This window comes from Podarcis melisellensis, assembly GCF_964234715.1.
Source record: "Podarcis melisellensis genome assembly, chromosome: 9".
Lineage (NCBI taxonomy): Eukaryota > Metazoa > Chordata > Lepidosauria > Squamata > Lacertidae > Podarcis > Podarcis melisellensis.
This window is the reverse complement of record NC_138541.1, coordinates 57301507-57329125: the sequence shown is the minus strand read 5'-3', so window position 1 is coordinate 57329125 and position 27619 is coordinate 57301507. Positions and strand designations below refer to the sequence as shown.

Sequence of the window (27619 nt, the reverse complement as noted above, 5' to 3'; positions counted from 1 at the left end):
TCATTGTTGCATTGGATTGTTAGTTGGGAATCAAGGGAAGCCCGTGGTGGGTAACCTCTTTCAGAGTGAGTACCTTATTCCCAGCTGGACAGGATGGGCAGCAGAAATATGAGCTTTGCAATCACTCTCTACTGTCCTGAAAGGATGCATTTGGCCCTTTATCTAGGCAGCGGAGAGTGATTGCAGAGCTTATATTTCTGCTCCCCATCCTGCCATAGGGCAAGAATCTAGTGGCAGTGCTGCTGCAAATGAACCATTGTGCGACAAGAACCCCAATCCCCCACTCCCAGACGCAGATTTCTAAATGAACGGCTTTCACTTTTAGTTTCTACCCATCCCCACCCCCAAAATAGTGCAGCATTCTGATATTCCAGCACAGTAGCTTCTAACATTGTCCAATTTTGTTTCAGAAAAGGCATAAAGCTGATAATGCTGTGAACAAGAAGAAAATTCAAGGTAAAGACATGCCACAGCAATTTTTAAAAATGTACAGTGAAGAAAATTAAAGTCATATGAATTAATTTGGCTTCCATTGTTACTATGACTACTTTTGAAAAGCAGATATAGATACTTGAATAATATGTGCTCTACCTAGAAAGTTGGCTACTTTAAGCCTCATTTGTCATCTCTAAAATGTGGTTGTGGATAAAAGCATCTGTGTTGTTGAGAAGAGTGCAGTCCTAAGTGGGAAGGAGAGGGAATGAAATGATGGCAAATCTACCAGCCAGGTCAGGAAGTGTCCCGACCCCACCCCCGAATCCATTGGACAATTGGCTGTTGTAGATGGGCAGCCTGCTCCTGGGGCCTCATTGTCTAATGAAGGGTCCCCATTCCATTCCTAGAAAGTCCACTTTGAGACCTAACCCTGGGTATTGCCAGCAGGAACACCACTGATGATAGATCTATGCCTGCAGGACTTTTCTTGGGCATAATACAGTGGTGCCTCGCAAGACGAAAAGAATCCGTTCGGCGAGTCTCTTCGTCTTGCGGTTTTTTCGTCTTGCGAAGCAAGCCGCTTAGCGGATTAGCGCTATTAGCAGCTTAGCGGGCTTAGCGGATCAGCTGTTAAGCGGCTTAGCGGATCAGCTGTTAAGTGGCTTATCGGCTTAGCGGATCAGCTGATAAGCGGCTTAGCGGCTTGGGGAAAAGGGGGGAGGGGAAAACCCCCGCAGGAACTCGCAAGACATTTTCGTCTTGCGAAGCAAGCCCTTAGGAAATTCGTTTTGCGAAGCACCTCCAAAACGGAAAACCCTTTCGTCTAGCGGGTTTTCCGTCTGGCAAGGCATTCGTCTTGCGGGGCACCACTGTATAGACCTCTGCAGCAACCCACCCACCCACCAGGGAGCATTTTCTCTGCTGACAGCAGGACAATTCCGTAAAACCCTAACCCCCTCCAGCCAACCTGTGATTTAGGATTGCTCTGTAAGTTCTTTGCTCCATTCTTGAAAGAGAGAATTTTGTGCGAAAATAAAATAAAAATAGGTGAACCACAAACGTTTCCTAGTCAATAAGCATGGTCTCTATGTTGACACATGTTAAGTGTAGGGCTGCTTTTATTGATAGTGTGACATGATTATGATGCATTTTTGTAGTTATTTATAAATTGTTTTGTTAAACCATGCCTATAGTTTGGTTTTATTTAATATCAACATTTGTGTTTTCACTGGTTTTTAATTTTTTAGTGCTGAGAAATGGAGCTTGGGAAATTGTGCACTGGGAAAAGGTAGGTGATCTCTTTAGTGTTCAGCATAAAAGTGTAAATACTGGATTCGATCCAAAAATAGAAGAGATGGAAAATACCTGATGGTGCTGTTCTACAGATTTCTGGCACCAGATTAGGCATAGTACTAGGGAGGTTGAAGTTCCGGTCTTAATGCAGGAGCTTACACAAGCTTTTGTGCAAATGAAAGAACATCTTAGTATTTCATCTCGGTCTTCTTGTGCAACTTCTGCACAAAGAAAGATACCAACAATAGAAATAAAGTAAATTAGAAAAGAAAAGCTACTTTTAAATGTGAATTTTATTTCTCTATTTAAGACCATTTCTGTATGCCTTAATATATGAAATATATAGATTTTCATGCATTTCCACATAGAGGCAGTTTAATACTGAATCTGGCACAAATGCATCCCAGTGCCTCTTTAAAAAGATAACTTGTGCCTTTCATAGTGCTGTGAGTTGGACCCAGTCCCTGTGTTGGAACAGCAGTAGTAATCAACACTGTGAGCATTCAAAGAAACCCTTCTGCAATGTTGCTCTGCCACCAAAGGACGTTGGGAGAGGTAATGGTTTTCCAACGGTTCCTTGTCTCATTCCAAAGTTGGTCAAAGTGGCCTCCTCCCCTTAGTGTCAGTGCAACTTTGTGCTAATGAAACACCACAATAATGAATTTATTGCCTCACTTGCTTAACTATTCTGGTACAAGCCAATTCTGTTGTCCATTAAATGAGTCATGTAACCTGACTGCAAGATATATTTAAGGAAGACTAAGAAATGGACTGCTGGAATAAAATTTAAAAGGGTTACGTATTTTTTAATTTCACTAAATATGATTTAATCAAGTTTACATAAGCACAAGAGTGATTGAACTCTCCTTCAGAAGTTTCAGCTGGGCTTTCTCCGTTATATGCTTTGACTGAAGCCAGGAAAGATCTTTCTAGCCATTATCATAATTATCCTCCTGGGACTCCAATACAGTAATTTTGCTTGGAAGAGCCCATAGCTCAGTGATTGTAGATCACATGGTGTGCATGCAGAAGGTCTCAGATTCAATCCTATCATTAAAATGATCCCAGGTATTACTGCTGGGAAATAATATCTGTTTGAGGCTTTGTAGAACAAATGCTAGTTGAAGTAGACAATACTAGTCTAAACAGACCAAAGGTGTAATCATGTTGCTCCTCCCTGGTCTTTATTTTACTCCTGTCCCATGCAGAGGAAAACCAATCTGTTAAGTATAGAAAGAATATAGACAGATGAGATTTCACTTCCAATTTATTGCAGTGGAACTCTGGTATTTTGGGAACACCTTTGCAAGTTCCAGTTTAAGTAGTTTACCAGTTTTATTAGGCAACACATATTTAAATATAATAAAAAGATTAAGAGCTGTTTGTTAGTCTCAGATTATTAACCAAATCCTAGTTTTCTTTCAGGTAGATGTTGGAGATATAGTTTTAATTAAAGGCACAGAATATATACCTGCTGATACTGTACTACTCTCATCAAGGTAGAGAATACCCATCAACGCTTCTGGTGTAGAGGCTGGTTTCTCTACCCTTGCATTGACTTTATAAATGCTTCAAGGAAATAAAGAATAAACAGAAGCGCCTTTTACCTCTATTCCCAGTTTGGTTCAAAGTACTGAAATACTGCATTACTGAAATTATTGATTTACAAGCTAAACAAAATTAACTTACAATGACTGGATAAAGGCCTTTATAGGACAGAGGCTTCCAATCAGTCTGATGCTATTTACACAAAAAGTATTTTAATACTTAAAAGTTATTTAGAAGACCAGAAAGCATGCCATTGGGGGTATTATGAGGCGATTGTTTCCACACATGAAAAAACATCCAGTTTCTTCATAACGTCAGCATGCCAAATATTACATTTAATATTTGAAAGATTTAATCATGGAGGTTGTTTATCTTTATTTCCTTGAAAAACTTTATTTACAAGTCCAGACCAAATATTTAGAGGATGCACTTTTTTCAAAATCTATTAGACCATATCATTATATGAACTTTTAATAACCTTAAAAGAAGATTTTTTAAGATGTTAAGTGAACAATTTGTCATAATGTTTACTTGGTTTTTTGTTGTTGTTTTTGTTAAAATGAGGCATCTATTATTTATACTTTGCAGTATGAATTGGCTTGTAAGGCCAGTATATATATTACCATATTTGCTCGGCTTACTGTCTTAATGGCCGTTCTTTTTTCAATACAAGTATCAGTGTTTTGGGGCTGCAGTTCTAAGGTGCAGGGCGAAGGAATCAAAGGCCTCATCCAGAGCCCTGCTGTGTTCTCACTGGCAGGATAGAAGTGAGAACGTCCATTTGCTGGATTTTTTCCTCTCCCAGTAATTCTAGTATGAGGGAAAGTGATGAGAAAAATCTAGACTCAGACAGCCACCCTTACTTTGGAACTCCCTGACTACTGGCATCAGGCAGACAGCTTCACTGTAAAAGGTAAAGATAAAGGGACCCCTGACCATTAGGTCCAGTCGTGACCGACTCTGGGGTTGTGGCGCTCATCTCGCTTTACTGGCCGAGGGAGCCGGCGTACAGCTTCCGGGTCATGTGGCCAGCATGACTAAGCCGCTTCTGGCGAACCAGAGCAGCGCACGGAAATACCATTTACCTTCCCGCCGAAGTGGTACCTATTTATCTACTTGCACTTTGACGTGCTTTCAAACTGTTAGGTTGGCAGGAGCAGGGACCGAGCAATGGGAGCTCACCCCGTTGCAGGGATTCGAACCGCCGACCTTCTGATTGGCAAGTCCTAGGCTCTGCGGTTTAACCCACAGCGCCACCCGTGTCCCTTAGCTTCACTGTATTATACGCTAAAAACACTTTTGTTTAGCCAAGCCTATCCAGATATATAGAAGCTGTCATGTGTTTTAATCTGGTTTCAGTTTATTGTTGTTTTTAATTATTATTTTTTAATCAATTCTGGTGCTGGACTGTGCCTAGCAGACAACCAATTTTGGATTTACTATCCTTTAATAAGTGGACAGTCATTGTTCCACCATTGTTCCATTTGATGCTTGTATTAGGAGATAGCTTTTATTGATTGGCCTTGCCAACTAGCCCAATAAATAGAGAAGAGGTTCTTCTGGTACCCATCCCACATCTCATGCAATAGAAGAATTGCTTTATGTTTTGTTTCTTAATGGATATTTTTAAAGAAAAAAGCTGCAGAGGAAATAACTACTTCAGGGACCATTCTAAACTGGAACCGTGTTTGCTTTAATTGAACATGAATCCTGCTCATTTTTAAAAAGCCGATGCCCAGAATTTTGGCAACATTATTATTATAATTATTCTCCTCATGTCCTATTCCATTGCTAAAAGAAGGTGTTAATTTCAAAATAAAATCAATTCTTAGGAGAGGTCAAGCGGGAGTTTTTATTTTTACATTTAGTGTTCATTTTAATTTCTTGAGAAAATGTGGGAATACTTTTCTGGGAACCTTGGAGAACCATGGATTCCAGTAGTAATGGAGGAATCCTCCAGAAGTTACTCCAGAAGCATCCATAGCCTTTCCCCATAACTCAATATAATTCTCAGAGCTACAGTATCATGACTTTGCCACTGCATATTTTAAATAACCAGATGCTTACATTTTAACTATTCTAAGGGTTGTTGTTTTTCCCTTAAGAGTTTGTACCTAAATATATATCTTTATTAAATAATATTTTAATTCTGATATGTCTATATCATTACCATATTTTCCTGGATCCTATTAAAATAGATTTTGAAAAAAAAGCCATCAAGCGTTTATTAACATACTTTGTATAGTAATTTCCAACTTTTTGTCTCTTTTTGTCTTTTGTCCGTTTGATTTCCTGCCCTTTACTTGTTGTGTTATAATCATTTTTAAAATTTTAAATTGGGATATGTAGGTTGCAGTAGGGGAAATAGTGAAAGTCACCAATGGGGAACACCTCCCAGCTGATCTCATCAGTCTGTCTTCAAGGTTAGAATGAACCAGTTTCAGAACAAATGTGTATGTGGGTCCTCTTAGGCCAAAACAGTGTTTCTGCCATCAACCATTTACATATTAATTGTGTACAGAAATTGAATTCTAGAAATAATGCAGCATTCGTATAAAATAGGAGAGCAAGAGAGGTTTACCTGGGCTTAAGCAAAAGGACTATTTTAGCTTGAGTTCTTAAAGACTATTAAGACTGCAATCCTTTCCATGTTTACTGTGGTATATACCCCATTTAAATAAATGGGTCATACTTCTGAGTTAACATGCATAGGATTGCAGTAACAAACACAAATGCAAGCATATTTGAACATCCAGAATTTGCTTTTCTTGCCTTCCTGTTACGTGTGTAATTACACTATACTTAATAATGCTATATTATAAAAGAAACTGTTTCTTTGAAATGGTTCAATGTGCAGCTGCCTGTATTGAAATTAGTTAAATCTTTACGTCATTAAATACATTCTTTTTAAAGTTTTAACTAATGTCCATATTTATATTCTAAAGAACCTGCTTTCAGTAATTTTATATAACACTCAAAAATTAGCAATTATTAGACTTGAGCTTTTATAGTGGACCCTCAATACAAACGTAAATGTTGCACATTTTGTACTGCATGCAGTTAGCAAATAGTCATATTTTTCTTTGTAGAAATATTGCACGATACTTGGTATACTTCAGATTTTGAAAGTCTTTGTGCTGTGATTGCATCTTATTTTGATTTCACTAATCAAAATCCAATCTGATGTCTCTAGTGGAGCATGTGTCCTTTCTTTTTAATGTTTGTGCTGCCTTGTTTATTTTCAAAGTCCATACAAAATATGCAGCCCCATTTTATGCATGTTAACTCAGAAGTAAGCCCACTGACATCCGTGGGACTTACTCTGTGAATAGGATTACAGCCTTACTTTGTATTTATAAAAACACATGAAGTACGGCAGAATGTAAATATGTATCAACTAATTAGTATAGTGAAATAGTCTAAATTCTAATCAGTATTCAGTCATTTACACTTAAAGAAAAGAAGGCCAGAAGATAGTGAAGGGAGGTGAGGAGAGGCACAAAGTCACCCCCCACCAAAGCAGGCTCAAAGCTTCTCGGAGCTTTTAAAAATCATTTTCTCAGCAGCTAAGCATCAGAAACATTCCGCTTGCTGTAACTAAAAAGGTTGTAACAAAGGTAGGGAACACAGTCCATTGTTTCTCAGGCCTTTCTGATGCCTTCTGGCCTTGCTAAAGAACCACATTGCAACTTACTTTCTGTCCCGGAACCATGCCAGAACAAGAGATTGAAACATATCTGAACACTCTGAAACCCCTTTCCTGGGAAGGGTGCCAAGAGTCCCAATAGTCCCACAACAGCTTTCTGTTCATGCTCAGAGGGACTCCTGTGGGAGGAGAAAGGGAGAGGGATCTGGAATGGGTATATATGCTTGCGCACATGACTGTGAATTTGGTGCATGCTTTTTGTGACTTATCACACTTGCTTCTTCTACCAGTTCATGGATGGTAGAAATAAAAGCCTTTTCTCCGAAACTATTCCTTGAGTGTCTGTTGACTCCCACTTCCCTTTCCCAGGCGCAATATTTTTCCCACCCGAGGGCAAAGCCTCATAAGGCTACAATAGCTCAATATCAAATTGAGAAATGTGGTGTGGAAACATTTTGTAATTCAACTAAAGGTTGGCACCAATCACACTGCTAAAGAGGATATTCTACAAAAGACCCTCTTCGGTGTCACCATATAATTCACTTCCTTTAATGATGAGGCATAGAGAAAAGCCCCATTGGAGCAGCTTAAGGTATGGCCAGGCTAGTATAGGTTTATTCAAGTAATTGGTCCCCAAGCCATTTGAAGCTTGTCTTTCAGAATCAGATTAATAAGAATATTTCTTTATTAACTGGTTGATTTTAAAAGACTTCTAAACCGCTTAACATTTAGGAATTGCAAAGTGGTGTGCTATATAGTAAATTTATACAATAATAGTAAATATAATAGTAAATTGGAAACAAAATAAAATACAATTTCCACAGTTACCAGCAATATACACCCAATAGTCAGGAAATGCTTTGGGGAACTGAAAGGTCTTCAGCATACATTGAAAGCATAGGATAGGCAGTGCATCTGGAATAATGGTTCTGCTTCTGTCAGTTTTTTTTCCATATATGCTTCATGTTGCATAAATTCAAAGTGCAAAAGTTTGGCTATCTCTGCAGAGTGCTTTATTGTTTTGTGGTATGTGATTCTGCAGATTGTAGTATTAGCATGGTGTCAAATATGTTTATTTGGCTAGCATTCTTTGCTTAATATTTTTCTAAGAATCTCTTAAGATCTGGAATATTTTCTCTACTTAAAGTATAAGGCAGTATGATCACTGATCAACTTTGTGTGGCTTACTATATATGGATTAGTATCAAAGCTCATACTTTGATAATCATGTTCTACAAATGTGAATGGCTGATTATAAATATAATTTGAAAATAACATACTAAAGAATGGATATAACTTTTAAAGTGATCAACTCACAAAAATGAATCTTTCCCCCCCCCCATAAGTGAACCACAAGCTATGTGCTACATTGAAACATCAAATTTAGATGGCGAAACCAATCTAAAAATACGACAGGTAAGTTGATGTCCATCAATTAAAAATGTTTATGTTGCCATAAAGTGTTGCTTCTGTCGTCACTAATGGATAGTGAATGGGAGATAAGATATATGAACGAACTGCCATTCAGGACCAGAGGTGTGCATACAATTCTTCTGGACTGCATAATGCCAAATGATTGGGTATCAAGTGTTCTTGTTGTCTCCATTTGAGCAAATCAGGGGGACAGATTTCAGTACCACCCTCCAATTATCTACGCCGCAAAAACTGGGACTGGGAAAATTGTTTTGTGGAACAGCACATGTACCCCCAGCTATAAGATGCTTATAGTTTATCCACCAGCTGTTGACAGTGTGGTAAAGGGATTGTTACTTTCCCATATTTTAAACCATACCAAACCTTTGTAAATTGGGTTGTAACTTGCTAATATTTTAGTAATGAAAGGTTAACACATAAATGTGTGTTAAGCAGAAGTTGGGTTTCAATATAAAGTTTGTGTCTTTGGAAACTTTGGGGTGTGAGCTCTGGCCAGCTGCCCTGGTGCTTTTGCAGGTGAGTAGCACACCTGCAAACAGAAGTCTTTTACAGCAATATTTGTGTCACTCACTGTTAGTAATCAGTGTGAGAAGGAGTAACAGTCACACAAACCAGCAATTGTAACTCCAGGGCACACACGCATACACACATACAGTGGTACCTTGGGTTAAGTACTTAATTCGTTCCGGAGGTCCATACTTAACCTGAAACTGTTCTTAACCTGAAGCACCACTTTAGCTAATAGGGCCTCCCACTGCTGCTGCACTGCCAGAGCACGATTTCTGTTCTCATCCTGAAGCAAAGTTCTTAACCTGGAGCATTATTTCTGGGTTAGCGGAGTCTGTAACCTGAAGCGTATGTAACCCGAGGTACCACTGTACTCTGAGAAATAAATAACTTGTTACATCTCCAGATTGAGGGTTAGCATTTCTGGGGAACCTGATGCTGATGACATGTTTTTCAAAAATCATGAAGAAAGGTTGCCAGAAAGCTACCATAGTTACTGTCACTGTTTAATTTAGGAATGTTTTGGTGTTCGCCTAACGAATCTTATTGTCTCAGGCTTGTATCTAATATTTGTGAATATTTAGATAGGCACTAGTGACAGCTTTTTTCTGAATGTAAGTAGGAAAATATAGTAGTGTTAGCAGCTCTGGTTCAGTAACATATCATATTACTGAATACATTAATACGTTGTATTAATAGAATTTAACTCTGTGTGCTCTCTAAAGAACTCGCTGTTAAACCAAAAACAGTTTCATTTGAGCCAAATTACTGAAAACTGTAAGAAATATTCAAGGTAACAATGTTCAGATTATTCGGGCACAATTTAGCCACAAATTTCATAGCTGGCAACTTAAATTTTAATATTTCAAGAGGACTTCATCAGTAAAAATAAGATTGGAAACCATCTGTTCTGTCAAATGCTGGATTAATGCTATAGGAATGAACTCTGTGCATCCACGGTAACTTCCTTTTTTGTTTGCAGCAAAGCATAGGTTCTTGTTATATCAAAGATTGTAAGATATCAAAGATCTCTGGTTTTCAAACAGTATTTTGAAGCTGATTTGTAATTCTGGTTTGGAGGAACAAAGACAAGCCGTTGTTTTTCTTGGTTAGCTATAACAGCAAATATAGCTCTTCATGCATTCTCTAGTCATGCTGCTAAAACAAGTGAGTAGGACAGTACAGTTGTTCTGTGTTGATATAGGACATTGCCCCAGACTAAGAAAGCAAATATTGCTGTGTTCAATGTTTCCTGTATTGATTTGGTTATAGTGTTCCATAAAAATTTGTTGATTCAGGGTTTGCCATTGACATCGGATATCAAGGACATTGACAGCTTGATGAGACTTTCAGGAAGAATTGAATGTGAAAGTCCTAACAGACATCTTTATGACTTTGTGGGAAATATCAGATTAGATGCGCATGGGTATGTAACCATCTAAGTATCTTTTCATCATGCCATTAAAAACCTGTAGAGGATATAAATGATATAAATGTATAAATGATATAAGAATATAAATGATATAAGAATATAAATGATATACCACCCCCATCATTCAGCCCAGCCACTGAGATCCAGCGCCGAGGGCCTTCTGGCGGTTCCCTCATTGCGAGGAAATAAGCAGCTATCCTATTTTTAAAAGACATCTGAAGGCAGCCCTGTTTAGGGAAGTTTTAAATATTTAATGCTGTATTGTTTTTAACACTCGATTAGGAGCCGCCCAGAGTGGCTGGGGAAACTCAGCCAGATGGGCGGGGGTATAAATAATAAATTATTATTATTATTATTATTATTATTATTATTATTATTATTATTGGATTTTTTTACAGATAATAAGCAAACATCAAGTGTTAAGTTAGATATACTTTATGAATACATAAAAGAGGTATGAGTCTTCACAAGGCTTTGTGCTTTCATGGAGAACAAGCTGCTTACCATGTGCAGCTGAATTACAAACCCTTTGAAGTAAATTAAATATTCTGGTTCCCCTTTATACACTTTAGCCAAAGGAGCTCTCTTAACTCATTTAGGCTCCACCTTCAGGGCTGGGAAAGCAGGGCTGAAAACGTTACTTCTTGCTGGCTATAAGCTACCCACCAGCCTTGCAGATTATCTTCCTACCTGAAACAGAGAAGGATGTTTTCTGCAGAACTCAGTGCTTTGTTTCAAACTTTTTAAAAATAAATAAATAAGTGATTCTAGGAGAGGCTGAGACACATTCTGAGAAACTGTATGCTAGGCATGATTCCTTTTCCAGCTTCTTTTCCTTGTGTCACCTGTGAAGAGCATCTTCTTTTACCTTATCAGCTCTTTTCTATTTCACAGCATTTATATGCTGCTTGATCATAATAAAACCTCTAAACCATTTAGAAAAACTAGGATGTGAAAGTTGCCGCGAGAGAGAATGTTGGATAAAATGGTCCAAGCTAGTACCCTTAGAGTACTCAATGCCTTCCCTTGGGATCTTTTTCTTGGCTAGCAGGCTGCCTTATGTTCATTAGAGTTATTTACTTAGCATCTTCCAGCAGGGCAGCAGATCTCTGCTTGGAGAGGTTTGCGTTGTGTAGGTTTTTTGGAGAACTTGAAGATGGTTTTACCTTGCAGTGGAAGTTAGACTGCAACTTTGTGCTCCTAAGAGTTTAGTGTGGATATGAAGCTGCTTGTGCCTGTTGTGTCTGTGTGTGTCATCCGCATAATGTTCTCTTCATCCAACTAGCAGCCCACACTTCCTCACCCCATTAAATATAGATTGTTCGAATCAAGATGATCCAATAATAGAAGTAAACCCAGTATAAAATTGCATGTTACTTAGATGTGGATTCCTTGAAGTGTGTTGTCTTTTTCTTTTTACACTTTTCATCTAAGCGTTCTCCAGCGTAGAATGCTTTTTCAAACCTATGGAGAGGGAACATATAATTTCTTTCTAACTCCTTATTTTTCCATTACTATATTGTGATGTCTCAGGTTGATAATGTCAGAAATTGAAATAAAATAGACATTAGTTGGTATTTCCCCAAGTGGGTATTTTACTTAAAACTCAACCTAAGTCAATGTTTATTTTATTATTTTTAGCACTGTTCCACTGGGTCCTGATCAAATTCTTCTGCGTGGAGCTCAGCTAAGAAATACACAATGGGTTCATGGTATAGTTGTCTATACAGGGCACGATACCAAACTCATGCAGGTTTGTCTTATAATTATGAATAATATTTATTTTTGGTTTGGATATTCTAATTCATGGGTACTACCTGTACCAATTTCAAACTGTACATTTATGAGAAAGCTAAACACAACTAGCAAGGACCATGGTCCTGTAGCATAGGGTTATACCTAAAATGTAATTCCTGCCTATAGTGCAGTGCTGTTGAAGCTCAGTAAACTAAAGACCAATCCATCACAAATCACAGGAGTTGTATATGTAGAACTGTGGTACAAGCTAATGTTGTAGACTTTATAGTGTTGGTCACCAATCCTATTTGGCAAATACACCGTATTTTTCTGTGTATAAGACTAGGGTTTTTTCCTTTAAAAATAATGTCCAAAATTTGGGTGCGTCTTATACATGGATAGATCTCCCCCCATTTTCTTAAATTGGAGTCCCCAAAAATAGGGGGCATCTTATACATGGGGGCGTCTCATAGACGGAAAAATACGGTAATTGCATTAATTAAAACATGTGAAAGGAGTTCTTGATTTGCTAGTTATAAATTAATGGTTAAATGTACTTCATGTGTGTCATAGCAAAAAAATGCTTTTCTGTTCTTGTAAGCCTTCATTAGAAAGTACTGTATAGGGCCTAGGCAAAATGTTGTTTCATGGTGTAAAAACTGGTAATCACACTTATGGGATGGGCAGCACATATGATTGTCTTTGATTTCCAATACTATCTAGTGGGGGGAAATCACATGCATATGTCTTCTCTTATTTATGAACTCTTTTTATTCCATCCACAGAACTCAACAAGCCCTCCTCTTAAACTATCCAATGTTGAAAGAATTACAAATATTCAAATTCTGTTTCTGTTCTGCATTCTCATTGCAATGTCTTTGGTTTGTTCCATTGGTTCAGCTATATGGAATAAAAAACATGAGGAGCGGGACTGGTATATCAATTTAAACTGTGAGTACAGTGATAGTTAAATTAGCTTGTGTTCATAAAATAAGATAAATGTGTTATATTGTTAAGGTACAGTTTTGTTCATATAGAATAAGGGTTTTTACATCAAAATGTGTATATAAAATATACTTGCACTCACTGCTAGAAATTAACAAGAGAAAAGTTTTGTTCAGGACCAAATTATGATACGGGAAATGTCTGATTACATTTCATGTATCTGTTTTCTTTGGGGTTAAAAAGCAGCAGGCATGGAGGAGAAGCTTTATTCCTTTACACTCATGCCATGGTCCTTGTGAAAGGTGTGTCCCCAAGCTATTTGCTGTTGGAGGGAAGACTCAGAGAATACTTTCAGGTGCAACCTTGTTTGTCACACTAACCTTAGGGAATATTGCTGGGCAGCCATGTGGTTGTCTGAGGCAATTTGTCTCTTCCCCTTTACCCCTGAGCTGATTTCCTCCCAGAGAATATAACAGGGATGATTTTGTTGGGACTATAGATACCACAGGTTGAACTTGGTTTATCGTTTTTTTTCTTTTCAAACCTTAAACTTTCAAAATGCCACCTGAGAAATGAACTTTTGGCATTACTGCTGTTAATTTCCTAAACTATAAACATATTCTTATTATCTTTCTTTCTTTCTTTTTAAACAGATGGTGGCGCTAATAATTTTGGACTGAATTTCCTGACCTTTATCATTCTTTTCAACAATCTCATTCCAATTAGCCTGTTAGTTACACTAGAAGTGGTTAAATTTATTCAAGCATATTTCATAAACTGGGTAAATACAAGCAATTTTTGTGCTATTTGCAGAGCTTTGATAAGTGCTTTCAATAATAAATGTTATATATGTCTTCCCTTTGCTATGAAAGGGAGGCTTTATTAAAGTAATGCAAACTTAATTACAAGATTAAATGTTTTTTATAAAATTTAAAGTTTGCAACATCATGCACCTTTTCATATATAATTTCATAGGCTTTAAATTCTATGGATTGTTGAAATCCCTTTCAACCCAGCATTGTGAATCAGTTTTCTGAGTTTGCAGCCTACAGGAACTTGCATAGTCCTAGTACCACCTGATACACCATACTAATATGGAATCTGAGGCCAGATTGTGCATTTTGTGCAAAGGAAGCACATGCTGCCCCAGGGTCCACCTGTGAGATTTTATTTTGCCCATAGAAACTTCAGAAACAAGTGCAATAGTAATGGCATTCAGATAACTCCTCCACACATATACTGAACGTGTGGAAGGAAAACTGTGCCCTCCCCCTGCCCTCAACTTGTCCCTGGCCCCAACATTTGTTCATTGAGTGGTATCTTGGTAAGAGCTATATGCCAGCATTCAACTAAACCCACAAAGTTTGGTGGCCTACCTGGGAACATGATGATGTCAGGGGCAGATGATGTCAGGGGCGGGGCCAGCAGGGGCAGTTCCACTTCCTCCTTCGTTTGCTATATGCAGTGTGGGAGATGAACAGCCCTTACATGCTGAGCACAGCTGATAAGTGAATAACACTATGCAGTATACTGCATCTACAATAAGATTTAGTTCCAAATAAACATGCAGCTACTTTCACATGCCCAAGGGTGTTTGGATTTGCCTTTCTAAACAGAATGGAGTTTCAAAGCAGTTTTTAATTGAGCAAGACAGTATGTCACTTGAAGGGGGGAAATTAACAAGGGATCCAGAGAGCTAACTTTGACACTCGGAGACTCTTTTCTTGAATCTTGAAACCGTTGGTTCGAGTCCTACCCTCCAGGGCAGGAGAAAACAAGCATGCTCCCTCCTCCATGTGACAGCCCTTAAGATATTTGAAGGTGGTTATCATATCACCTCTCATTCTCCTCTTTTCTGGGCTAAACATACCCAGCTCCATGTTAAGCTTGTGGTCCACCAAGACCCATGGATCCTTTTCACATGTATTACTGGCAAATCAGGGGGTCCCCACCCTATATTTGTGTATCTGGTTCTTCCTGCCTAAGTGCAGAACCTTACATTTGTGCCTATTGAATTCATTTTTTTAGCTTGCACCCAGTTCTCCAATCCATTAAGTCATTTTGAATTCTGATTCTGTCTTCTGTGGCATTAACTACTCCTCCCAGTTTGGTGTCATCTGCAAATTTGATGAACATGCCCTCAATTCCTTCATCCAAGTCATTTATAAAGACATCAAACAACAACGGGCCCAGGACAAAACCCTGCGGCACCCGACTTGTCACTTTTTTCCAGGATGACGAGGAACCATTGATGAGTACTCTTTGGGTTGGTCAGTCAACCAGCTACAAATCCACCTAACAGTTATCTCATTCAACCCACATTTTACCAGCTTCCTGCAAGAATATCATGGGGGACTTTGTCAAAAGCCTTACTGAACAATATACACTATGTCCACAGCATTTTTCTGATCCACCAAGTTTGTAATTCCATCAAAAAAAGAAATCAGATTGGTCTGGCATGACTTATTTTTGAGAAACCCAAGGTTTTGAGAAACCTTAGTAATCAAAGCATACTTTTCTAAATGCTTACAGACCAACTGTTGAATTATATGTTCTAGGATCTTCCCTGGTTTTGACGTCAAGCTCACTAGTCGGTAGTTACCTGGGTCTTCCTTTCCCCCCTTTTTGAAGATGGGGACATTTGCCCTCCTCCAGTCTGTCGGGACCTCACCTGTCCTCCAAGAATTCTTAAAGATAATAGAGAAAGGCTCTGAAATTACATCCTCAAGCTCCTTTAGTACCCTTGGATGCAGCTCATCAGGCCCTGGAGATTTGAATTCATTTAAAGTGTTCCCTTACTACCTCTTTTCCTAACTTGGGCTGCAGCTCCCTCCTTACATCATTCTGATATCAGGGTGGACATCGCTTTCCTTTTGGGTGACGACAGAGACAAAGTAGGTGTTGAGTAGTTCCGCCTTTTCTTGGTCACCCAATAGCATTTCTCCATGTTCCCCATGCAGAGGACCTACCACTTGCTTGTTCTTTCTCTTACTTTGGACATAGCTGAAGAAACTTTCATTATTATTATTAACCTCTCTTGCAAGTCTGAGCTCATTCTGAGCTTTAGCCGGCCTGACTTTCCCCCTGCAACTGTTGGCTACTCTATTTCTTATGCATGTCCAGTAGATTTTTTTTGCTGAATGAGATCAGCATACTTACGGAATTCTGGATAACTGTATCTACATGAAATACGTCACACTGACAACAAGAAACATTATTTTCATGTAACAACATGAAATGGTGGGTTATCAGCTTTTTAAATGTTGCCTTTTCCTTTTGATAGGATATTGACATGCACTATGAACCTACAGACACTTCTGCCATGGCTCGCACATCCAATCTCAATGAAGAACTTGGGCAGGTATGTTGTCCCTCCTAACACTTAATGGTTTTGAAATTCATGGAAATTGGTTATTAAAAGTTTCCATGAAAAATTAATAGGTTCCTAGATTTCAATATTTTTCCTTAGAATTTTTTTGCTATATTTTGCTTCGAAACACCCTGAAACATTCCTCTGGTTTCTTACATCACCTATATTTATTATTAATAATAATGATTACCCACCTTTCACTCTTAAAGTCCCAGGGCAGGTTACAACCATTAAAACACAACGTTAAAAACAGTTTAAAACTACTTACAATTACAAACATAAGGTGGGTCCTAAAAATAAACATATCACATGGCAAAAACCAGGGTCAAGAGCTGTGTCTCCCCACCACCACCCCAATGTTGGTAAAGCAGTACCAATATTTGCCCTAGTCCTAAAGATTAGAGACACTTCATCTGAAGGCGTGGCCCAAAAGAGACACTTCACCCCATCCCTGTCCTGATTAGACATCTCTATGCCCTCCTAAGAGAATGAAGAACTCTCTTGATAGAGGGTAGGGCTTTTTCAACCGTTATCTCAATAGATATTTAGTGAAGTGCAAATTCCACACGAAAACCCAGCAATCTGTTGTGGCATGGCTGAGAAGGGGAGACGTCCTGTTTATCAGCTGCATGCAGGCCTTTCTTCACATCTCATGAAGAGACATCACCAATGAGCAAGACAAAAAATAAACATTTGGTCTCCCATTTTTTTGTGAGAAGGGCAGGCAAGGGCTACATAATCCCAAACAGTGAAGAAGCCTCGCTCTCTGCTATAAAAGGGCTTAGAATTGCAGCAATCCAGTGGTATCCACTAGAGGGCATGAAAGAACAAGAAAAACAAAACAAGCTCTTTTTAGCTGGGAAAAAAGGATTGGGAGCTACTTCACTCCTAGACTAGGATGCAGAGGATTCTATCCCAGGAATCAGCAAACTTTTTCAGCAGGAGGCCGGTCCACTGTCCCTCAGACCTTGTGGGGGAGCCGGACTATTTTGGGTGGGGGGTGAATGAATTTCTATGCCCCACAAATAACCCAGAGATGCATTTTAAATAAAAGGACACATTCTACTCATGTAAAAACACCAGGCAGGCCCCACAAGTAACCCAGAGATGCATTTTAAATAAAAGGACACATTCTACTCATGTAAAAACACACTGATTCCCGGACCGTCCGTGGGCCAGATTGAGAAGGTGATTGGGCTGGATCTGGCCCCCGGGCCTTAGTTTGCCTACCCTTGCTCTATCCCTTCTGAATCTTCCTACATGCAGTTTAAATATGGTGATAAAAGCTCTGGAAAGACCTCCGTCTGAGCATGGGGGGGGCGTGTCACTTGTTTAAAACATTAACTCTTGTCTTTATGGTAGAACAGAGCTGGATTAAAAGGAGAGTTATGTGTTTTCTATCACATATGATTGGATTTGGATTTGATATTTCCGCCTTTCACTCCCTTTAAGGAGTCTCAAAGCGGCTAACATTCTCCTTTCCCTTCCTCCCCCACAACAAACACTCTGTGAGGTGAGTGGGGCTGAGAGACTTCAGAGAAGTGTGACTGGCCCAAGGTCACCCAGCAGCTGCATGTGGAGGAGCGGAGACGCGAACCCGGTTCCCCGGATTATGAGACTACTGCTCTTAACCACTACACCACACTGGTCGGAGCTTGTAGGCATGTAGGCTGCTGCAGAAAGTTACATCCATACTGAACAACTGGTAGCATTGGAGTTGAAACAGGAGTTCTGAGGGGACACAGTGATTAGAGGAACACATGACAAACATTCCATCCAAACCAGCCAGTAATACTTCTTTTTGCTAAGGTTGTTTAGCATTTTCAACATTTATTATTTATACAGCATGTTAAAACATGAAGAGTTTTTAACAGTTGAGACATTAATAATAGGAATGTAGGCTTAATGAGAAGTCTTAATCAGCCTTACCATTTGTTTAGGTCAAATACATATTTTCTGACAAAACTGGCACCCTGACATGCAACGTAATGCAGTTTAAGAAGTGTACTATTGCAGGAATCGCTTATGGGTAAGTTTTTCCATAAATATAGTTGCATTTGTACTCTTTGCTGCTTTAGTGAAAATGGTTTTTATTATTTGGGGTTTCAATCAAGTCAGCATTTAAAACATCAATTCAAGTTGGAATATATCTTTAGCAGTTAAAAGCAAAATGCAATTAAAAAGGCCAGAAACCTATGAATTACTATGATTTCAGCAATATTTTACTGGTTCTTAAGCAATTTAATAATACCTTCACTTTATAGCACATGAACAGACATCTGGATGTTTCATATATACATATTATACCTATGCAGAAATTATAATTGAGACTTTGAGCAGTTGGGTTAAGACACCTCATAGTAACCATAAGACTAACAAGTATCTTTAGAAGTCCTAGTTCAGAAAAGTAAAATAAAAAGGGTCTTTTGATTTTAAAATATTTCCTATTTAACTGCTAAAATGAATTGTTGTTGCATAATTGAGGACTGTGTAGGTCCTTGATGCTTCTTATGAAAGTACCTTTAGGCTTTTCAAGCAAAGTGGAATATTTTCAATTTAGGAAACCTGGCCATTGAGATCTGCAGTGAAATGTTGCAATGTTGAATGCTCTTATTTCGGGTTCAAGCCAGCCCGCAAGCGATGCTCTCTTCCAATATATTTTCTTCCATTTCTTCTCATCAGCCCCTTGTCTTCTATTTATTCTGCTCTCTCCCCTCATCCGTGTCTCCTGAACATGATCCTTCCTCATTGAACTATTTCATGTGTTTGTGTCCCTCAGGAGTTTCTTTTCTTCTCTAAATATTTCTTTGTTGTTGGTGTTTTCCAAACCATTTTGGTTACATAAGGATACAAAGTTGGAGAGTTAGATGGCATAGGACAAGCCACTCCATCTCCAATGACTGCTATAGCTGGAATACACAGATATTTCTGTCTTGATGAGTTGAGTACAGTGGTACCTTGGTTCTCAAACGTAATCCATTCCGGAAGTCTGTTTCAAAACCAAAGCATTCCAAAACCAAGGTGCACTTTCCCATAAAAAGTAATGCAAAACAGATTAATCCATTGCAGACTTTAGAAATAACCCCTAAAACAGCAATTTAACATCAGTTTTACTATCTTACGAGACTATTAATCCATAAAATGAAAGCAATAAACAATGTACTGTACTATAAAATAAATAAAACAGTATTGTAGATAAAAATTAAAATTAAAACTTTTACTTACCTGCACTGATGATAGTCATTGTTTGAATGGGGAGCTTTTATCCATTTCCGCAGTCACACAATCAATCTATCAATCAGTGGCTGCACTGGGTTCCATACAGTCACAAAAACAAATTAACTGAAAAAGCCTCAAAACAAAAAACGCAAAATAAATAGCAAAAACAAAAGCACCAAATATAAGCTCCAAAATATCACCTCTGAACACTTCAATCAGAAACAGAAGGCTTGAATTACAATGGGGGGATGCAAATTAGCAGTGCAAGAGGAAACACAGGGGGACGCAAAACAGAGCACATTCAGCTTCCGAAAAAAAGTTTGAAAACCGGAACACCTGCTTCCAGTTTTGCAGCCTTCGGGTTCCAAGTTGTTCGTGAACTAAGCTGTTGGAAAACCAAAGTACCACTGTATATAATTGCAATTGATTACTGAATAACTGAGTGAAATGAAAAACGCTATTGGAGCTAAGTTATTTCAATTAGCTGTATATTTTGGTTAAGCAAATGCTTTTAGGCCTGCAGGGGAAAGGGTGGACAAGTTGACTGAAAGAATCCTCTCATCCTCCACACTCCCTACAGCAGGGGTTGGGAATCATTTCCAGTTGAAGGACCACTTTTTCTTCTGGACAGCCATCCGAGGGCCACATGCCAGCAGTGGGCAGGCTCAGGGGCAACACTGAGTGGAACAGTCAATGTAAATTTATTTCTGGTGTCATGCATAGGCTTATTTCTACACATGCACAAATCTCTGTCCTCCATGCCAGCAAGCAAGAGGCATTATCAGAGTTCCAGGATACATTTCAACCCAGAAAAGACATTCAGAATATGAAGTTTGGCCAGTGAGGGGTACAGCCTGGGAATTCTGAGGGCCACATAAAGAAGCCTGGAGGGTCCTTATTTGGCCTGCAGGCCTGCATATCCCCACCGTGCCCTACAGCATCTTCACACCTTAAGACATCATACCTTACCTGGCATATTAAACTTTGTTCACAGAACTAACTAGCTCTCAGCAGACTTCCACAGTGTGTTTCATATCACAATCCTTTTTGTTTTCTGTGTTATTTTATTTTCATTTCTTTTTCATTAAATTCTCCTTTATGTGCCACCTGAACTTGACACCTTTCAGAGCTATTTCCTATTTCTTTACCTCCTTTCTTTCCACACAGCCATTCTCCTGAATCAGAGGATTATGGCTATGCTACAGACGAGTGGTAAGCACTAACCTTCTTCTAGCGTTGGTTGTTTTTGCTTGGGCGAATGCAGACTGTCAGTATTTTGTGAGTAGGATTCAAGTGCAGAGCAGGAAAATGAAATCTGCATGTTGAAAACACTCTGTGGCCCTGGCACAATAAATCTTCTTTAAGAAAGAAACAGACTTTTTGTGGTTAGGAAAGTGACAGGGAAATGAAATGAAAAGTGTAGAATGAAGGAATGATTAATCATGAGATAGATAGATAGATAGATAGATAGATAGATAGATAGATAGATAGATAGACAGACAGACAGACAGACAGACAGACAGACACATACACACCATAAGCACTGCATGACGAATGCTCATTGTCATTTAACCTCTTGGGGGGGGGGAATCAGAATAAATGCTCAGTAAAGACTGGATGTAATAACTTCCAATCCTAACCTCCACATAAGCTTTGTAGAAGCAAATCAAAATCAATAAATGGGTCACCTGGAGGATGAATATGAATGTGTATCTTTATTATTAACTATAGAACAACTTTTTAAATTACATAATAATAATTTAATAATTATTATTTATACCTCGCCCATCTGGCTGAACTCCCCCAGCCCATAGTGAAATTGATAGTGTACATAAGTGACACAATTCCTGACTCTGAAGGAGAGTACCTCTTAATGCAATGTCAAAGTTTGAATGCCACAGGTATCTCCCTGTTGAGGATATAGGCATTGGAAGCTTTGCTGGTCACACAGGTATTGGTTACACAGTAAAATGTATATTTTTCTCCAAACTTGTTAAATTTCTAAACACATAAATACCCTGAGCTTAGAGTTCCCTTGTTAGCAAAACATTCATAAATGCCAGAGCCCAACAAAGTGAAATTCTTGCCTGATAGAAAACCTGGTTATAGCAGAAGTTGCTTTGCAATTTACACATGCAAGTCATGATTTGATGTTGTAGTTGTCAAGTTATTAATATGCATGGGTAAACTAGCAAAGTTGTAATTTGTTTATTATGTGTATTTGTATATCAAGATCCTATCTGGAACCCGCATATGGGCATTTCTTTTGTTGAAGTTAGCTGAACTACGCAAACAATCACTCAAACGAAGAGTAATTAAAATTTCAGGATTCCTTAATAAATACAGATTGCATTCCTGAATTACTGTAGTTAATACTATATTAGTTGATACTAACACAGTGTAATCAAGCCCTGTGTCTACTCTATAGCGTGTGGTCCTAGGATGTGTATTATTAAGAGATAAATTAAATGTTTGTATGCGTTCATTTTTCTTTTATTTCTTTTAGGCAAGGCTCACAACCTGGAGATGAAAAAATGTTCAGCGATTCATCATTACTGGAAAACCTCCAAAACAAACATGTATGATATAGAAATAAATACTACGTTTTTATGAAGAAAAAACGGAAATTCAACAAAGCAAAAGGAGCATATCACAGACAGGAAACTTAATTCGTATTCCAGTCATCTGACATGTACTTTCAATAAAGCCACATCAATTTAAATAAGATTTACTTTCATAAGGGTCTAACTAAAAGTTCCAAGTAAATGTGTGTAAAACACTGATGGCCACTTTTGTAAGAGGAGGATGTGGTTTGGAGCAAAGAACCAGTGATCAGAGGGATAGCCTTTTCTACTACAAAAACCTATTCCCTTCACTGCTTTAGGTGCCCATCTACCCATGCAATCTGGATGAGGCTCCCATGCCTGCCTGTTATTTTCATGGAGGAAAGTTCTCATTCACTCCAGCAGGATATTCCACCCACACATGTAGCAGGTTCAGGGGCTCCATTACACTGTCTCTTTGTTAAAAATGTGTCTTGAACTTAAAGACAAAACAGGTGACCAACACAAAGTGTATTTTGACCCTTCTGTTTCAATACTTTGACCCTTTCTCTCTTGCTGTCCGCTTTTATTTAACTCCTTGCACATCCAGACATCTTCCCTTTAAATATTTAAATAGTATTTTAAAGTATCTCTTCTCTCAAGTTCTTAAACCCTGAACTTCCCTTATCTTTTTCCTTTCCTTTCATTTGTGTCCCTTTCCTATTCCTTGCCTTTCTTAGATTTAAGCCTGCTTAGGGGTTTATTATGTTAAATTCAATTTATGTTCACATTCAATCTGTTATAATTATTTCAGTAGGAATCCTTTAACTGGTGCATCTTGGGAGCACTAGTCCCCTGTATTAGCTTGCTTGACTCTCTGTTTTCCTTGAATAGCAGAAATATACCATATGCCCTGAGAATGTACTGTTTAAGACAATACACTGTTTAAGACAAGTCTGTGTCCCACTAATACCTTCCCATGTCTCCTTGTAGTTGACTGAAAATAAAACAAGTCTTGAGTCTGATAAAAAAATAATATACTCTCCACATCAACGGTTTGAACTATTCTTATATGCTTATAGCTTTAAATTTTGGAATGAGGCATAATTCATTTGTATTGTTTTATGTGTGTCTGTTTTAGCCAACTGCACCTATAATTTGTGAGTTTCTAACTATGATGGCAGTGTGTCATACAGCAGTTCCAGAAAGAGAGGATGATAAGATCATTTATCAAGCAGCTTCTCCAGGTAAGGTCATTGAAACCTGTGAAGAACATTATACCCTTGTTGAGCAGATTGACTAAGTTGATCCCCCCAAAAAAAGTTTTTTTAAAAAAGTGACATAAAGTCAGCATATTATTAATGAGCAGGTTACGCTCCTCTATTGATCATAATGCATTTCTGTTGTAAACACGTAAGATCATAGTGGGGACTCACCTGGTAAATCACTAGAATAAAGGATTTTCTTAGGTACTTAATACCAGTGTTTTTCTTCTAGGAATACCCCCAGAAAAGAAGCACTGCTAATTACAACTTGATTGTGTCAAGTTAGTACAACTGCAAGCAGAAGCATAGTGTAAAGGCACAAAAATTTAGTTTTTTGGGCTTCCCCGGCTGCAGGTGCTCCCCATCCTGCCCGCCTGCCTCACCTGAGCAGCCCGCCATACAGTAGCTGGGAGAGGATGGGCTCTTGCATCTCTCAGCCGTGCGGCATCCCCCACCAACAGGGGAAGCGAGCAGACAGCGCAACCAGTAGCAGTGGTGGCACCCACAAATGTGACACCGCTGGTCCTCAGCTCCTTCCCACAGCAGGAGTGCTACATGGAGGCTCCAGTTAGGGCAGAGGTAGGCAACCTAAGGCCCGGGGGTCAGATGCGGCCCATTCGCCTTCTCAATCCGGCCCGTGGACGGTCCGGGAATCAGCGAGTTTTTACATGAGTAGAATGTTTCACTTTATTTAAAGTGGGTTTATTTCTGGGTTATTTGTGGGGCCTGCCTGGTGTTTTTACATGAGTAGAATGTGTGCTTTTATTTAAAATGCATCTCTGGGTTATTTATGGGGCATAGGAAATCGTTCATTTCCCCCCCAAAAAAGATAGTCCGGCCCCCCACAAGGTCTGAGGGACGGTGGACAGGCCCACGGCTGAAAATGGTTGCTGACCCCTGTGTTAGGGAGTGCAATGCTTTCTTTACCCCGGACCCTGGCAACCCACTCTATGCCACCAACAGCAAATTCACAAAACAGTCTCTCTATATATGCATGTGTGAGAGAGAATCTGCCTTGAACAGAGACTACCAACAGCATTTCACCATATGTATGCTCTGTTCTTGTGGGGGATGTGAACACAAGGTTAAAAGTATGGATCACTTCCTAAGCAGTGCTTCATGTGCAGGAAACACCCTTACTTGCTGGAACAGCCTTTGATTTAAAAGCCCTTGACTCACTTTCAGTTCAGAACTGAAATAAGCTAGTTTAGAGATGCCAGATAAGGAATTTCTTTCATATACAGAAGACAAAGGGGAAACTGAGTAACAGAGGTAGGAAGAAGCTGAAAGGCTTTACCAGGAATATTAATCACACGCATTAAAGAGTAAATACACCAGGAAACTTTAAATGTGTAATTTTTATTCCCAATATTTAAGACATGAACTGCAGAGTATATAAAAATCGAGATTTCAGTGTTTTCACTTTTATCAATTTGCTAGTCAAATAACAGGGAATGGTTTGTTACAGATGAAGGAGCATTGGTTAGAGCAGCCAAGCACCTCCATTTTGTTTTCACTGGAAGAACACCAGACTCTGTGATTATAGAATCTGTAAGTACATCTAAAATAGTAAAGATTTGACTGTTGTTGCTAATACTGTAGTTTTATTAATACAGAAAAAAACTTTGGGAAAACATTTTTAAAAGACTGAATTAATCATGGTTTCATTTTTTCCCCTAGCTTGGACAGGAAGAAAGATATGAAATGCTAAATGTGCTAGAATTTACAAGGTAATTAAACACCTGTGAATTTTTTCTTGTTTAGTATTTAAGAAACAGTTTTTTCTTAGGTAAAGGAAGGCTCTTTTTGAAAAGGAAAAGTTTGAGAAAATGGACATTCAAAGCGTAATTTAATTCATGAAACATCCTACATTTGGGCTTTTAAGCATAAGCACAACAAAATAACTCTAGAAAACTAGAGTAGGACATTGTGTGTGAGAGAGTGTGTGTGTAATATAGCAATAAAGTACAAAATAAGATTTTTAAAGAGACTGATAAAAGCACAAAGAAATTAAAAGAAAAAAATATGAAAGTATGCAATTCATTGTCCACAGAAATAGTACAGCTGTAAAGTCCATCCTATTTATCATTTATTAATTATTAAATAACCCTTAACACCTCATATTGCTAATTTTCTCATTCCAACAACAAAAATTTAAAACAGCATTGTATTGAATCTTTTTAGTTACTCACCCTTCCCAGTGTTGCTTATAGTACATAATTTATAAATAAATTATAATTCTATTATCATATACCATTTTCCCCAGTCTTTTAATGTTGAGCGGGGGGAGTTCTGCCCTTCATTTTTTAAAATAGAAAACTTATGTGTGAAAAGACCACTCTTATTTTATCAAAACTTACATTGTTTCATAGATGGAATATTTTGCAAACATTTGTAGGGTGGGGAGGGGGTAGGCTTCATATTTTAGAGGATATTTATTTTCTCTCTCCGGTAAACATTTTCTCATTTCAAGATATGTGGAATCAATGCTTATGCTCCATCTTATATATGTTTATTGTATAAGTCTATCACACCCCACTAAGTTGCTTAAAACCTGTTTGAAATGGAACATGCCTTTCATTCAGTTCTAGGAAAAGAATGTCTGTGATTGTCCGCACGCCTACAGGAAAATTAAGACTTTACTGCAAAGGGGCTGTAAGTTGTTGGCGATGTTGTTGTTGTTGTTGTTTTCATTTTCCATTTCTTTGCACTATTTGCTATCAAGGATTGGCTGTGAAGTGTTATGTTAGACATAGGCCCAATAGAGATTGCCGTTTTATGGAGTGGAAAGACGTCCCCGCATTTACAGTGGTGGTTATTTGTATTGTTAATACATGGCAGGTGACATTAAGTGGGGAAGATAATTCCTTTGAACTACAGATTCTCATAATACAGTTTTTACATCCCAGCATCCCTAGTGCATTCCAGCAACACTGAGATGGTGGCCCATAGGGCCTACATTTCAATCAGCGCTATGAACTTGATTTCTCACTGAAAACCTGAATTACAATAAGTCAATCCCATACTCACATGCGTGTAAGATGTTCTCAATTGGGATGAGCTTCCCCTCGTGGATGGAGGCAGGAACACTGAGAGAGGTTCTGAATCATTCATTCATTCATTCATTCCTGTCTTTGCATGAAGCAGGTGCTGGGTACACTCTCAGTCTTGTCTTCTGTAGCTCACGCCTGAATATAATGGTACCTCGGGTTAAGTACTTAATTCGTTCCGGAGGTCTGTTCTTAACAGTGTAACAGTAACCTGAAACTGTTCTTAACCTGAAGCACCACTTTAGCTAATGGGGTCTCCTGCTGCTCCCGTGCCGCCACGGCACGATTTCTGTTCTCATCCTGAAGCAAAGTTCTCAACCCGAGGTACTATTTCTGGGTTAGTGGAGTCTGTAACCTGAAGCATATGTAACCCGAAACGTGTGTAACCCGAGGTACCACTGTAGTGTAGTGTGCATAATTATGTTTTATTGTTTCAATTTTCTGTTATTTTGTGGCATTAGTCATTGTCTCTGTTTTCCTTTGGTCCTGTCTTGGTGACTGTGGTTTAAATGCTTCTCCTCCATGTCAGTGCTGTTAGTTCCCTCGCTCTTGGTCCTGGTGTTATCTACCCTCATCATCCTGCTACTGTATTTTTCTTATTCTAGTACATTCCCCATTTTGTAGAGCCTGTGTTTTTAAAGATTTTTAAAAGTAGTATATTGTTGCCTCCCTATTCCTTGATCTCTCCATCTGTCTTTCTACCTTGGCCCAAGCCCTTCTAAGTCTTCATCCTGTTTCCTAGTTTCCTATGTGCTCCGAGGTTTAGACTTCAGCAGCAGTGAGCACACATAAACACCTAAAGCTGGACTGGGAAACTTTTGGCCTATTGGACCACAACTCCCATCATCCCCAACCTTTGGCCATGCTCTAGCTGGGCTGATGGGAGTTGTAGTCCCACAATATCTTGAGGACCAAAGGTTCCCCATCCATGCTATCATAATGGGGATAGTGTGTATTATCTGTGTTTTACAGGATGCTCAGGTTATGTTTGTACGCTAAGGTTGAATTACACATGTGCTTTGCATGGTCTGGTCCTTTCCCTTTTCTGGCATCTTAAGCTTTTTAGTTTGGTTTGGTCTGGTTCTTTTGACTATCCTGCACTACGTTACGGCTAGGATTTGCTTGTCTGTCAACCACCACTTTAAAAAGAAATGCATTATTGTGTACTGATGATATATCAGACCAGTTGGATAAA

General features: G+C 38.7%; 2 protein-coding genes across 5 annotated transcripts in view; one reads left to right on the top strand and one right to left on the bottom strand.

Annotated features, from left to right (window-relative positions):
• The window catches only part of SHISA3 (shisa family member 3), a gene marked incomplete at its 5' end in the record, with an annotated part of 208680 nt that overhangs the window by 138670 nt on the left and 42391 nt on the right, over positions 1–27619 (bottom strand). The gene's annotated exons all lie outside the window — the stretch shown is intronic.
• The window catches only part of ATP8A1 (ATPase phospholipid transporting 8A1), a 79812-nt gene that overhangs the window by 21640 nt on the left and 30553 nt on the right, over positions 1–27619 (top strand). The window contains exons 5-20 of one of the 4 annotated variants that reach the window (XM_081924385.1): positions 411–456; positions 1683–1727; positions 3158–3227; positions 8269–8338; positions 10162–10289; positions 11937–12048; positions 12818–12983; positions 13631–13758; positions 16261–16338; positions 18288–18376; positions 20734–20778; positions 22073–22145; positions 23251–23356; positions 24843–24925; positions 25055–25104; positions 25960–26029. In XM_081924385.1, the coding sequence (XP_081780511.1) occupies positions 411–456; positions 1683–1727; positions 3158–3227; positions 8269–8338; positions 10162–10289; positions 11937–12048; positions 12818–12983; positions 13631–13758; positions 16261–16338; positions 18288–18376; positions 20734–20778; positions 22073–22145; positions 23251–23356; positions 24843–24925; positions 25055–25104; positions 25960–26029 (1359 nt within the window). Of the gene's footprint in view, positions 1–410; positions 457–1682; positions 1728–3157; positions 3228–5625; positions 5700–8268; positions 8339–10161; positions 10290–11936; positions 12049–12817; positions 12984–13630; positions 13759–16260; positions 16339–18287; positions 18377–20733; positions 20779–22072; positions 22146–23250; positions 23357–24842; positions 24926–25054; positions 25105–25959; positions 26030–27619 lie in introns of all 4 variants that reach the window. The other 3 variants (XM_081924384.1, XM_081924386.1, XM_081924387.1) reach the window with 3 other exon arrangements.